This window comes from Cololabis saira, chromosome 19 (genome assembly GCF_033807715.1).
Source record: "Cololabis saira isolate AMF1-May2022 chromosome 19, fColSai1.1, whole genome shotgun sequence".
NCBI classification, from domain to species: Eukaryota; Metazoa; Chordata; class Actinopteri; order Beloniformes; family Belonidae; genus Cololabis; species Cololabis saira.
Window position 1 is genome coordinate 21,252,258 of NC_084605.1, and position 14,353 is coordinate 21,266,610.

The window sequence follows — 14,353 nt, forward strand, 5'->3', positions numbered from 1 at the left end:
TACCTTTGTTTTACAGATTTAAGAAGTACAATATGATACATGATGGGAAGTTGAATGGAAGAAAGATCAGAAGTGCTGAGGGCTGGGTACTTGTGGAAAAGTGCCATTGTACTCTGAACTGGGTCTTATACCGGTATGTCACAGAAAACCGATATGGATGGTTCCCTGGATGACATGTTTTCAGATGGAGACAACTTCAAACATAGTTTTAGGATTCTGTTATAACCCTGAACTGAACTGAACTGAACTGTTATGTCATTGTTTATGAATTTCTAGTGACTTCCGACAATCAAATAAATTGTATCAATCACAGAAAAGCTTTTTTTTTTTTTTTGCTTAATGTCATACATTGTGTTAAAATGTAAAAATAACAAATGCAAAAGATTTGGTTTGCACATTAATCGTGGTTCGAGCTATTAAGACTCTTCAGCACCTACTGATAGTGAGGTATATTTTAAAATTATCCATAAATATGATCCTACTATGAAGTGTCTTAGTAAGCATAAGAAAGATATGTGGAAATATAGGGAAAGATATCTAAATTAAATTCAAAATCCTTACTATGATGCAGAGTATTACTTTTTTAAATAATAAAGTACTATTTAAAATGCAAAAAAAAAATGGTATTCTTTTTCTTTTTTTGTACAGTATATGAATGTATTCAGGTGTCTGATCTGGTAATATCTTTATTTTCTTTTTATTGAATAATTAACAAGGCAATACAATTATTTGAGAAAATCAAAACTTTTCAGATTTAAAATTCTGAACAGTATTATTTCAATATCAGTTTTATACCTTTGTTTTACAGATTTAAGGAGTACAACATGATACATGATGTGAAGTTGAATGGAGGAAAGATCAGAAGTGCTGGATAATTATACTTTGAACTGGGTCTTATACCGGTATGTCACAGAAAACAGATATGGATGGTTCCCTGGATGACATGTTTTCAGATGGAGACAACTCCAAACATGGTTTTAGGATTCTGTTATGTCATTGTTTCTGAATTTCTAGTGACCTCTGACAACCAAATAAATTGTATCAATCACAGAAAAGTATGTTTTTAATTTTTTAAATGGAATCAGAATTTGCTCTCTGTTGGTAATAAACCCAAAACAAAAAAAACATTTAGGGAAAGATATCTAAATTAAATTCAAACTCCTAACTATGATGCAGTTTATTCATAGAATAATCTGAAAAAAGCCCCCAAAAAAGTCTTTAATTTTTTTATATACAAATGTAGTCAGGTGTCTGTTCTGGTAATATTATATATATTTTCTTTATTTTTTTTTCATTGAATAATTAACAAGGCAACACAACATATGTGAGAAAAGCAAAACCTTTCAGAAAGAAAATATATAAAAAAAAATAAAAGGCAGTAACATTAAGAATAAACATAAAACAAATATTTACTAGCCTGCACACATTTCTAACAGACTACATATCAACATAAGCATACCAATATAATACTTTCATCGAAAAGCTGCCTCACATAATATGCGTTTTTGTGAAATCCCAGTAGTTTAAATGCGCTTTAATCTCAATGTTTTGATTGGCTTTTGGCTGCTCTCGGCTGCCGTAGCTCACAGGAAGCAGCAAGGGAATATTCCAACATGGCGCTGCGGACACTCAGCTCCTCCGCGTTTAGAAATGTCAACGTTTTCTGTGTCAGTAACAGGACATTTCTCACAACAGGTATTCTAACAATATTGCTGAACTATCTCATATTTGCATTTGGAAGATTAGCACTCCAGCTCGTCATTATGTCAAATATTACGTTGTTAGGTAATGCGCATGTCTCTGGTTTGAGGACACGATCAGCGTTGAGAAAAGTGTCAATTTAAGAGAAACAGCCCCGAAAATCTCATAAAATTCAAAATAATGAATCAGATAAATAATCGTGAAGGCTAGCGGGTGAAACATAAAACGTGAACCAGAATAAACCAGGTTTTCAGGGTAAGATATTGGAAGTTAAACAGAAACTGTCTGTAATTTTTACTCTTTAAATCAGAGTGGTACCTCTTTAAAAAGTTCAATTTGATGCAGTTTTTTTCTTTGGTAATTTAGTACATTAATTTTGATTGGGAAAACTGATAAAATCTCTGGGATTAAATATTTATTGTTGTTCTGAATTTATCAATCAGCAAATAATGGATAATTATGTTTTTGCAGCTTTAAATATTGAGCTGTGTGTGTGTGTGTGTGTGTGTGTGTGTGTGTGTGTGTGTGTGTGTGTGTGTGTGTGTGTGTGTGTGTGTGTGTGTGTATACACATGCGTATGTATGTGTGTGTATATGTGTATATATATATATATATATATATATACACATACATACATACATACATACATACATACATACATACATACATACATACATACATGTATGTGTATATGTATGTATGTGTATATGTGCATATGCATATATGTATATATTACAAGCATGATAAAATTATATAAAGGCATGTTTTGTCTTTCACTAATGAAAGCTCGAAATTAAAAATCATGAGCTGACCTCTCACTGTAGAGGACTTTATCTTATGGCAAATGTGCAGAATAATGTTGGGATGTTTCCTCTTCCCTAGCCTTCCTCTGCAGACGGGCGCCTCCTCTGGGGCCAATGCCCAATGAGGAGATTGATGTGGAAAACCTGGAGTCGTTAGAGAAATATCGCAGCTACAATCGTTACCTCAGACAAGCCGAAGAGGCACAGAACAAACCCGTGTGGTGGAAGACGTACAGGAGCTATGTGGAGAAAGCTGATCCTGATCACGCCGGTGAGGACTGAAACAAGAACCTGCTGCTGGATGAAATGGATTTGGAGTTTGCAAGGTGACGCTTTTTTTTAACGAAGTTTTTTTGTGTGGTTTTGAAGATACTGAGATGGTGGACATCGGACTGCCGTACTATCGGCCCAAAAGGACCAAAGAAGTGAAGGAGAGGAGGCAGCTGCTGCAGGACAACAGGCAGAACGTGGAGTTGGAGAGGGCCTCCCGACTCCGCACCTGTAAGCTGATGCCAAACTCCAGTTTCCACCTTGTCATTCAGCGACGGTGATTAACGTGTTTTTTCATCCCCGCCAGTGAAAGTCTCGCTGGATCAAGTGCAGGAAGCCTGGGAAAAGAGCAGCGGCCCGTTTCATGTAAAAAGACTGGCAGAACATTACGGGGTCTTCAGAGATCTCTTCCCAAATGCTCATTTCCTACCTCAGGTCACACTCCGCATCAGGTATCACCAGGACAACAGTGGTCAAGTGCATTATGGGAATCGACTGACACCGACTGAAGTAGGTTAAAGTTAGAAAAAAAATGTTTTTGTCTCGTCTCAACCCATCTTCAGTGTCTTTTCCTGTTTTGTCTTTGAATTTCTTCTCTTTAGGCAGCGTCCAATCCCCAGATCGGCTTTGAAGCAGAGGAGGGTTCCCTGTGGACCGTTCTGCTCACCTCTCCAGGTCAGCTTCAGCTTTGATCACAGACTGGAACGATGAGGGGCTCGTATCTCTAGCCAGATTTCCCCCCCGCATTCCCACATTGTTTATTTATATTAAATGTGTCGTGTTGTTTTTTGCTTGTTTTATTCTTCAGATGAGCATCTTCTGGATAATGGAGCAGAGTACATTCACTGGCTCGTGTAAGAACGTTAAGTCAAACTGCTCAGTTACTACAGGCCACGTGTTCAACTTGTTCAATGCTCAAATAAGAGTAGAGAAATGAATTCTCTGAAGTTGTTCTGATCAGAGGTTGGCCTGCATCTCTGCAGGGGGAACGTACCAGGCGGCGCAGTACCGGCCGGAGAGGAGCTGTGCCACTACCTCCCCCCCTTCCCTGCCAGAGGAACTGGCTTCCACCGCTATGTTTTTATCCTCTTCAAGCAGGAGGGACCCATCAACTTCCAGGAAGACGCCAGGCCTTCCCCGTGGTGAGTAACACACTCAACACAGGGATGGGCAGTGAAGAAACAAGTGTTGTTGATGAGCTGGGTTCCACCTCCTCCTCCTGGGTCTGCTGAAGCTGCATGTTGACGATCCTGCGGTGTGACTGGTGTGTTTAACTTGGTTGCTTCACTTCAAGGTGGACATGTTTTCTCTTCTTGAGGGGAAAAAAAAAGAAAAGCAAGAGACATTTAACTTCTGGATGGACACAATGACCCTACATTTTTAAAGCATCTTAGAGGAACGTCTGCAGTTTTTAACTCTTTAGGTCCACCTACAGGTGGTGGAGGTTAAGTCGCCTTTACAAAGATTCACCTGTTTGGTCTCTCTCTTGGTCTGTCCCTCATTTTCTGACATCCACTGTAGCTGTTTAGTCTGGTTTTGCCAATAGCAGCCTAAAAAGACGATACAGCTAATCGATGTTGGTAAAATTAAGACAATATTCTTATTAAATTAGATTAAATTTCCTGGTCTGGAATTTGGGACATGGTGTGTTTAACACACTGCGACTGATTGTTGCTCCAAGTCTTGAAAGGTTAAATTGAAAGGCTATGTTGAGATGCCACACAAGGCGAATAAAGCAACAATATCTGAAGACATTTTTCTCTCTTTTCCTCAGTCTTTCGCTTGTGGATCGCACCTTTAAGACGGTGGATTTCTACAGGAAGCACCAGGACCGCATGACGCCTGCGGGCCTGGCGTTTTTCCAGAGCCAGTGGGATGAATCCGTCACCAGCACCTTCCACAACACGCTGAGTAAGTCCTGCAAATCCAGCTCAAAACAAGCCGTCAATATAAACATTTGCAGCTACTTCTAAAGTCGATGTGAACCTTTTTCATGACGATATTTTATTAATAACTAGAATGTCCTTCTACTTCCAGACATGAGAGAGCCGGTGTTCGAGTTCATCCGGCCTCCAGTGTACCACCCTCCACAAGTCAAATACCCACATGGAAAGCCTCTGCGCTACCTGGACCGATACAGAGATGGAAAGGAGCACACCTACGGAATATATTGATCCAGAGACGCATGCAGAGTTGAAAAATTCACAAGTTGCAGATGTGGAATCATGTTTGGAGTATTTATGTTATAATAAATTGTTTTTAACCATTGTGAGATTGATTCAGTTTGACCTCTTCCTAGAACCCTAAATCAGCTTTGCTGACAGTAACTAACGATGTTTTTGTGAAGGTTTTTTTTCTGTATATCGAACCATTCAGTGTACTTGTGATCAGATGAGAGTATCAGCCTCTGCTGACACTGATGAGTACTGGAAAAGCTTGTGTTGACACATAACCATAGTTCTCTACTGATAACAGCCCTAGGATTTTGGTGACCTTAACCAAGATTACGGCCCTCGACAACCAGCGTTTTCTGCCATGAACCGGCCCTGATAGCAACCTCCCAGAACCATCCTGGCTCTGGGAGATTTCTGAATGGATTCAATTCAATTTTATTTATATAGCGTCTAATACAACAAAAGTTGTCTCTAGACGCTTTCCAGAGACCCAGAACATGAACATAAACCCCCGAGAAATTATTACATAAACAATGGCAGGTAAAAACTCCCATAGTGGGAGAAAAACCTTAAGCCAAACAGTAGCAAGGAAAAACTCCCCTTTAGGAGGGAAGAAACCTTGAGCAGGACCAGGCTCATAAGGGGGGACCCTCCTGCCGAGGGCCAGACTGGGGGTTGGGGACGTTAACAGCACAGCAGGCAGGTGGAAGCAGCAACGGGATGACCGGGGGTGGGGACCGCAGGCCAGCACGCAGCTCCCGAAGCTCCGGCCCAATCAGCAAGCCCCAGGTTGGGGTGCAGGGTCGGGGAAAGGTTGAGAAGGGGCAGGGCCAGGGAGAGGAGTCTTGAGGGACAAACCTCTCCCCCGCCTGAAAGGGGCCGTTACCCTGCCCCTCTCACTACCACGCTGCATGTTCCGGTGTTTTGCATTCAGAGATGCTCTTCGCCACCGGCAGAGGATGCTGCACCATGTACAAAAGAGAAAAAAGAGAAGAAAAGGGGGGGCCAGCACAAGAAACTACAGGAGCGACTAACACACTAAAGTTTACACTACCTAGAGATTTACCAACACCAGCCAGAGGTTTACTAAACACTAACTATAGGCTTTACTAAACAGAAAGGTTTTAAGTTTAGTTTTAAAGGTGGAGGTGGTGTCAGCCTCCTTAACCCAGATTGGAAGTTGGTTCCATAGTAATGGTGCCTGATAGCAGAACGCCCGCCCTCCAAATCTACATTTGGATACTCAAATCTGACTGCAAATAATGCGGAGCTAAGCTGTTTTGGGCTTTATACGCAAGTAATACAATTTTAAATTGGATTCTGAATTTTACAGGTAACCAATGGAGCGACGCTAACACTGGAGAGACGTGGTCTCTCCTGCTGATTCCTGTCAGCACTCGTGCTGCTGCATTCTGGATCAGCTGGAGCCTATTCAGCAAATTACTTGGACATCCTGCTAACAACACATTACAGTAATCTAGTCTAGAAGATACAAATGCATGAACTAGTTTTTCTGCATCACTCTGCGAGAGGATTTTCCTAATCTTTGCAATATTACGGAGATGGAAAAATGCTATTTTACAAACCTGATTAACATATGGTTTAAACGACAAATACTGATCGAAAACAACACCAAGGTTTCTCACAGTTGTACTGGAAGCCATCGCAACACCATCTAATCCCTTCCTAAGATGCTCTGGACCAAGAATGATAACCTCTGTTTTATCTGAATTTAGAAGCAAGAAATTTCTGGACATCCAGTCCTTGATGTCCCTAAGACATGCCTGAAGTTTAACAGCATAACAATGCAAATGTATGCCGTGATTCTGGATTATACTTCCCAATGGCTGCATGTATAAACTGAACAAGATTGGCCCTAGCACTGAACCCTGCGGAACACCATAACAGACCCTTGACTGTTCTGAAGAAACCTCATGTACATGAACAAACTGGAACCTGTCAGATAGATATGATTTAAACCAACGTAGAGCTGTCCCTTTAATCCCAACAACATGTTCTAACCTTGGCAGTAAAATGCCATGATCAACAGTGTCAAAAGCAGCACTGAGGTCCAGTAGAACCAATATGGACACTAATCCCTTATCTGAGGCCATAAGAAGGTCATTCGTGACTCAAACCAGTGCTGTCTCTGTGCTATGATGCATTCTGAACCCTGACTGAAAGACCTGGGATTAGGTAGCCTTACACTGATTAACGGACCCAGGTTTGGCAGATGCAGCAATTCCTCAACCCTCGGAAAGCTCAGATGGTGAAGGTGACGCAGAACACCAACGTGTGTGACCTCACAATTCAGGGGGTCACACACATAGACACCACTGCAACTTGAAAATTGACATTGTTTTGTCAATCTGGTCACAACCCACCATGAATATGCTGACAGTTGTAAAAATAAAAGAATAATTGTTCCTATTCTGTTTTCCAGTTGGTAAATCAGTTAAAATTTCACTAATAATGAACAACAATATAAAGTGCTTTATGGGGCCTAAGACGATGCACAGATATTGATCAGATACTCTCATGACGGCGGAGGAGTCGATGCAACAACACGGGGAGCGTCTCTGAGAACAGGTTTGAGTACATGAAGGATGCAGGACTGACGCTGGACTATAAGTCCTATTCTGGGTCAAGAGAGCACAGGTCAAGGTGGTGGAGGAAGAGGAAACGAGCGGATTAGAGCTGAGTGAGACAGCTGGGCCGCCGCTCGTTGGTATTTGTTCACTGGGATGATAAGAGCTGTTTGGGTTCTCTCGTTTGTAGTCAGGACGAGCAGCTTGTGATGGTATTTTACTCTAAATAATGCCTTTGATTAATGTTGTCATGCAGCAATAGTAAGGTAGAATAATTCTAGTTTACAAGTGGGTGACTTGGTTGTAGGCAGCGTTATACTCTGATGTGCAGCCTCCAGTTTAAATAATGACTTATTACAACTTATCTGCGGACTTATTACAAGTTTTCTGCGTGTGTTTGTTGTGAGGGGGGGAGACGCTCCCCCCACTCCACGTGGGTCATTGTGTAAACAAAGGGATACAGAAAAAGTACATGAAAAGTTTAGTAAATGACTGTTATTTCTTTATTTTCACATAATAGGCAGCCACCTGAGGATTCAGATGAGGATTGGCAGCAAGCGCCAACATAGAGAGGATAGCAGCTCATGAGATGAGGAGCCCCATCCTCCAACTGTCCACAGAGGTTCTGCAAGCACCAGATCAAAAGGCAGAGGACTGGGGAGAAGAAGGAAAGGAAGAGCCGTTGGTGCCAGTACCAGTTGGGCAGGTAGCCATGAAGAGAAATGGAATGATGTTGATGAGCCAGACATCACACCACCACAGCCCACCTTCAGACCCACCCATTCACCAGGACCACAGCTCATCACTACAGCGACATACACAACCCTGCAGCTTTTCCAGTTGTTTTTTACACACTCAATTCTACAGACTATCACACAAAATACAAATGACTTTGGCTCAACGCACCATTCCACACCCTCCACCCCATGGATTGACGTAACGGTGCCAGACATGTTGTCATCCATGTCTTTGCTAGTTTTCATGGGTGCAGTGAAATGCTCTGCGTTTGCTGGTGACGCAGCAAACTTTACAGCCTCCAATTCCCAAAAGGGGTAATGACTGAGTTTCTGCAGGAACCATGTGGTCCTGCAAATACCAGGAAACATGATGTTCCCTGATATTTAATTGAAGCCTTGTGAATCAAGTGTCATAATGGATATAGTTTTTATGAAGACTAAAATGGGCTTAACATTTACAAGTATGGACGATCATAACTTCCTGAGTTGGAGGTATAAACAAAAGGAGCATCTCTGAGTATATTATTGGTGCAGGCAGACAGACTGGAAGGTCATTCCCAAGATAAGAACAAGAAGCAGCGGTGGGTTTGTTTCTATAATCAGAGTTCAACATCAGACCACAATGTGGCAGTAAAGCACCGTTAAACATGATGATGAAGCTGCCAAACAGAGGAAAGCCAATTAGACCTGATTAGACCCAGCTCAGAACAGCTGTGCTGCCTGCAGACGACCTTTTTAAACGACACCGTTGGTCTCACGGGGTTTTGGAGGACATCATGAGCAGGTTTAAATATGTATGATATTTACTCGTTTGTTTTGCTGAATGTGTCGCTGATGAAAGGTTGGTGGTGAGGAGCAGCAGGTGTTTCTGGACGGCACAAGCATCATGCCACGTGTGTGTGTGTGTGTGTGGTAAGCAGGGCACAAGCCGTATGTGTGGTAAACAATCATAGGGTGTTTTCAATTAAACTTCATGTTAACTTTATCTAAAAGGCATTAGGTTGGTCTGCTGTGTGAGGGAGAAGCTCAAAAACTAAATCTCACTGGGAAATGCCTTAAAGGAGCATGAGGCTCCTTTTTAAGAAATGAGACTCTCTAGCGCCACCCTTCGCCATGACGGCCGTCGGGGGTACTGCAGCCAACAGTGAAGCCGGCACGGGAGAACGGGGAGAACATGCATGCAGCGTCATGTGACGTCACATCCGCAGGACAGCGCGGGAAATTCGGCCTCCGAATTGCAGCACATTTTGCAGCACACAGCCTGTTCAAGGCAACGGAGAGATACGCTAGAGGGCTCATTCTTTTTGGTTTAGAACGCTTCACCTGACATTATTACTAGAAAACTTGAAACATATACAAATTTTTTTCATAAATCCTGCCTCATGCTCCTTTTAAAAGGCTGAACCATCTCTCTTCCTACAGACTCCTGACTTGGTGAACTTCATGTTTTGACATAACCTGATGCATCATCTTGTCCCTCTTGTAGGAGACCCCCGGGGAAGACCCCCGGGGAAGACCTTGGACACACTGGAGGGACTTTCTCTTGGCTGGCCCAGCAACGGCTTGGGATGAGCCGGACCAAGTGGCCAGGAGGAAAAAGTCTGGGCTTCTCTGCTAAGACTTCTGTCTCCGCGCTCCGGCCCCGGATAAGCGGACGAAGATGGATGGAAGGCTGGACATTTTCATCAAAACTGAACTTCATACGTTTGCAGGTGGACAAAGTTCTTCTGCTATACATGTGGACCTGAACACTGAGGACCACGATGCCCCTTGTGGCTTTCCAGCCGGACCCGGAGGAAGGTCTTGGTGGCGAGCTCTTGGTAGCCGGGGTCTTGGTGTGCAGGATCTGGTTGGGCTCAGTCTGAATGAGTGCTGTGGGTTTGTCCTACCTGCTCTACACCTGCTACTCCTGCAGCCACAGCAAGTTATTTGTGAGAACCCAATCATGAATAGAACTGGCCTGCCTGCAGGGGGGTCGTTCTGGCCTGGATGGTTGTGGAGCTCTGGCGCGTACTAAGTTTTGTTTTAACGTTTTATGTAAAGCACTTTATGTTGCATTTTTATATATGCATGAAAAGCCCTATACAAATAGTTTGATTTGAAGGACAGTTGCGTTGCCCGGGTTGGTACTAGCAGGGCCACAACCTGGAGCCGGGCCTGGGGTTGGGGCTCGAAGGCGAGCGCCTGTCGGCCTCTGGGGTCATGGCACCCGGCCAGGTTTGACCAGAAACATGGGCCCGTAGGCTCACCATCCACAGGAAGGCCCGGTGCACTACTGTTTGGGGAGCAGTCTTGCGGTGACTCTGAAGGCGGAAGAAATCGCTGAAACATGTCAGATATTTAAAAACCTATATATGTGGAGGGTTGTCTCCAGTAGATGAGAAGGTAGTTCCCCCTTCATGTTGGACTGACCATCGTGCCCTGAACAGTAGTTCAGAATGCCTGAATGTTCAACTCTTAACTTTAATTACTGTTTTTCTTTTCCTTCGTACAATAAAAAGGCTCAGTTTTGCTAGAGAGTGGGGTGTTTTGTTTTTTTTCCCTCCCTCTACTGTCTTGTTTTTTGACGTCCTTGTATTCAAACTGGGCAGTTTTTCTGATTAGTTGTAAACAAATGTTGGTATTGAAAGTCAACTTCTTAGTTTGAAGAAGACAAACTTGTCCTTCTGATCGAAACAGTATGTTGCTACAAAGATGGTAATTTTCCACAGCAACGGAACAACTGGAAGATGGACTCATCCCGTTGTCAAACCTACTAGCAGGGCTGTTGATCCAGGTGGAAGGTAGTGGAAAATGTACCTATATCTAATTCTTTGCTGCACATGCTGATTACAAATGATGTCTGAAGGTTCAGCAAGAGTTCAAATAACATTAGAGTTGACATTTGCGGCAGGCTGGTTTATTTAAAGGCCTTCTGGCAAACCCAATTTCACTTGGTTTATTGCAAACCTCAATATAGTCATGTAAAAAAAGAACCATAATACAGGTTTTGATTCTAGTTATTCTACTGTTTATATAAAATCATTGATTCATTACCAACTGTAATGGCAGTCTTTTTTTTTATTTTTAATTTTTTTTATAAAGAACAGTGAGTGGAAAAACATACACGATTCAACAGTGTAGTTGCATCGTCCTATTGCATGATCCAATTTCAGCCAGAAATTGGATAAAAAAAAAACAAACAAAAAAAAACAGAATCAAACTGTGGATCACATACAGTATTTGACATTTTTTATTCTTGCCTTCAGTATATTGGCCAGCATCTCCAAGCTCGCATGCTGCACTCTGACCTTTAAACAGCGATCTGAGGTATTATCAATTCAATAAATGTTATCTATATAGCTTCTATTACAACAGAAGTTGTCTCTAGGTGCTTTCCAGCTGTCAGGTAGATGGTAGTGTATTTGCCTCTTACTTCTTGCTGTAGGATGAACAGCATCTTGTTTGGAATTGGCCAACATGGATGTCAATTAGATCATTCTTTCCTCTTTGGAATTTTGTCTGTTCATTCTGTCCTCTTTTCCTGCTCTGCCCAGCTGGCCTTAGGCAGGAGGATCCCCCCTTATGAGCCGCGTCCTCAAGGTTTCCCCTCTCCTCAAGCCACTGCTTGGCTTAAGGATGTTCTGGGTCTCTGGAAAGCACCTAGAGAAAACTTCTGTTGTAGTAGAAGCTATAGAGATAACATTTATTGAATTGATAATACCTCAGATTGCTGTTTAAAGGTCAGAGTGCAGCATGCAAGCTTGGAGATGCTGGCCAATATACTGAAGGCAAGAATATAAAAAATGTCAAATACTGTATGTGATCCAGAGTTTGATTGTTTTGTTTTTTTCTACAGGAAAAACAAAATAACCACGATGATGCTGGCGACTAAAAGGCCAAGGACGCCGGTCGTGACGGCTGCTTCGGTCTTTGCGTTGTCAGGACTGCACCTGTCAGACAAAACATTTTTTTTTAAATACACCTCGTCCTTCATGTCTGAATGAGAAACATGCTGCAAACAGAAAAGATGCTTAAATCTACTCACCACCACGCTGATGGGAGAACCATCCATGCCACTTTCTGCCACAATATCAACGTTGACATTTTCATCTTCATAGACGTCTGAGATGGTCAGTGACACGTAAGTCTGATTATCTGACTCACAAACGTATCTAGTCATGTTGCTGTGACATAATTGACTTTCCCTGCCGTTTGTCCAGGTGACCATTAGATTTTTGCTGGTGTTTATATCCTCATTCCAATGTATCGAGCAGTTAAGTGACGCTGTTTCTCCGGCCTGGACTTTCACAGTTTTGTTGCAGTTCAGTTCCACTGCTGAATGAGACAAACAAGAACAAATGAGGTTATTTGACCAAAACTGTTTGGACCAGTGAGTCTAGATCAATGATTCCTAACTGGTGGTCGCGGGCCTTCACTTCAGGTAAAAGTCTCAGGTGTTTTTGTAGCAACTTGTCAGTTGTTGCACTTTTTTACATTAGGGGTGGTGGTGGGTCCCAAAGCTGGACCGTTGGAGAACCGCTGGTCTAGATGTATTAACTTTTATTAGTTGCATCACCAACATGAACTCACCTTGATCCGATGAGACGCTGTGTTGCAGGACAACGATGAGACTCAAATACGTCCAAAAGCAGGACATCCTGGAGGCTTCAGTGTTTCCAGAACTAGAAGAAACAAGGTAAGAACCAGTGATGGGTTTGTTTCTATGACCTGTTTCTAGTCTGTTAACTGTTGAAAAGTTTATGACGAATCAAAGTGTGTAAGAGGAGGATATCGGAGTGTTGCTGCTGGTCTGAGGTGAGGTCTGAGTGGCAGGCCAGGTTTCCATATCCTCAGTTCAGTTAGCTGCCTTGCTCATGGACTCGACGGGACACGACTCGTGCTTCGTAGGGAGCTGGCAGGTTCAAATCTGTTTGATCAACATTTGATCCATGCTGTGATTCAGTGTCCCGATCAACTGGATGCTGGCTGCTGTTACATAACAAAATGAGGTCACCTGACCTACATATACTGAATTAGGAGACTTTTTGTCCATCAGTGCGTTTATTTTCTTCCCGGACAGAATGAGCATGTTCCAGAATGAAAACCTGCATTAATTAGATTAACTAACTACTTTTAGTTAATAAAAAGACATGAAAGTAAAATTTAGGCATCAAAACACTTTGTATCCAAACTTCATTCCAACCTGCACCGTTTGCTGTTGGCTTCGATTTCTTTCACATTTTATATTTATGATTCGGTTCTCATCTTTGCATTTCCAGTTTTTTTTTACGCTTGTTTGTCTCCGTTATCTCACTCCTCTGTCAAGCTATCGTTTCGACTGCAGCGATCAGATCTTGTTTCTCCACTTGGGCACAGCTTTATCTGCAGTTTCCATCTATTCTTACTTGGCAGCCTCCCTGGTTTCATCTGAGTTGCATGAAAGTGAAGCAAGCGCAACTCCGTCAGTAAAGTGTTTGTCTTCCTGATTTTTTTAACAAAGCGACTGCACAACTCCTGAACGTTTTCCACAGTTGGCGACTTGAACGTCTTTTTAACTGTTGTCAGAAGAAACAGAAACTACACAAACGTTTTGTCAGCTTTTAGTAGATTTTGCAACCAGTTCGTTTATATTAACAAATTAAAAGAAGCTAAAGAGACAAACATGAATTATCTGGGCTCTACTTTGTCTACTAATGAATAAAAATCCACGTAGGGAAGATTATTAGGCCCATCGTGTTCTCACACAGTGAAAGGCCGAGTTGACCCACGTTGACCCGTGGGCTGCAGCCCCGGGCACCCGTCTACCCACGTAATATGTTGTTTATTTATTTTTTCCTCTTGGACGGGCCGCACTGGAATTAAATTTCATCACGCCAGGACGCTGGCTCTATGACGAAAGTTCATCTAATGTTATTTTATTTTCTTCAGAGGCCCTGATGCTCTTCCATATCAATGTAAATGTAACAGCTGTGTTTTTACTTATCCTGTTTGAAAGATAATTAAATCTTTTTCCTGATGGAGTTTTATTTATTAGGTTAAAGGTTGAAAAAAAAAAAGTAAAAGAAAACAGGATAAAATCTCTCTCCATCATCTAGTTG

At 42.3% G+C, this 14,353-nt stretch overlaps 1 protein-coding gene across 1 annotated transcript; it reads left to right on the forward strand.

The window, feature by feature from the left end:
• The first annotated feature begins 1,587 nt into the window (after window positions 1-1,587).
• On the forward strand, window positions 1,588-5,042 carry mrpl38 (mitochondrial ribosomal protein L38). Its single transcript, XM_061707991.1, has 9 exons — window positions 1,588-1,695; window positions 2,584-2,775; window positions 2,874-3,005; window positions 3,082-3,284; window positions 3,377-3,449; window positions 3,583-3,628; window positions 3,758-3,916; window positions 4,549-4,685; window positions 4,812-5,042. The coding sequence occupies exons 1-9, from the start codon at window positions 1,614-1,616 to the stop codon at window positions 4,946-4,948; spliced, it is 1,161 nt and encodes a 386-aa protein (XP_061563975.1). The 5' UTR covers window positions 1,588-1,613; the 3' UTR covers window positions 4,949-5,042.
• The last annotated feature ends 9,311 nt before the right edge of the window (window positions 5,043-14,353 follow it).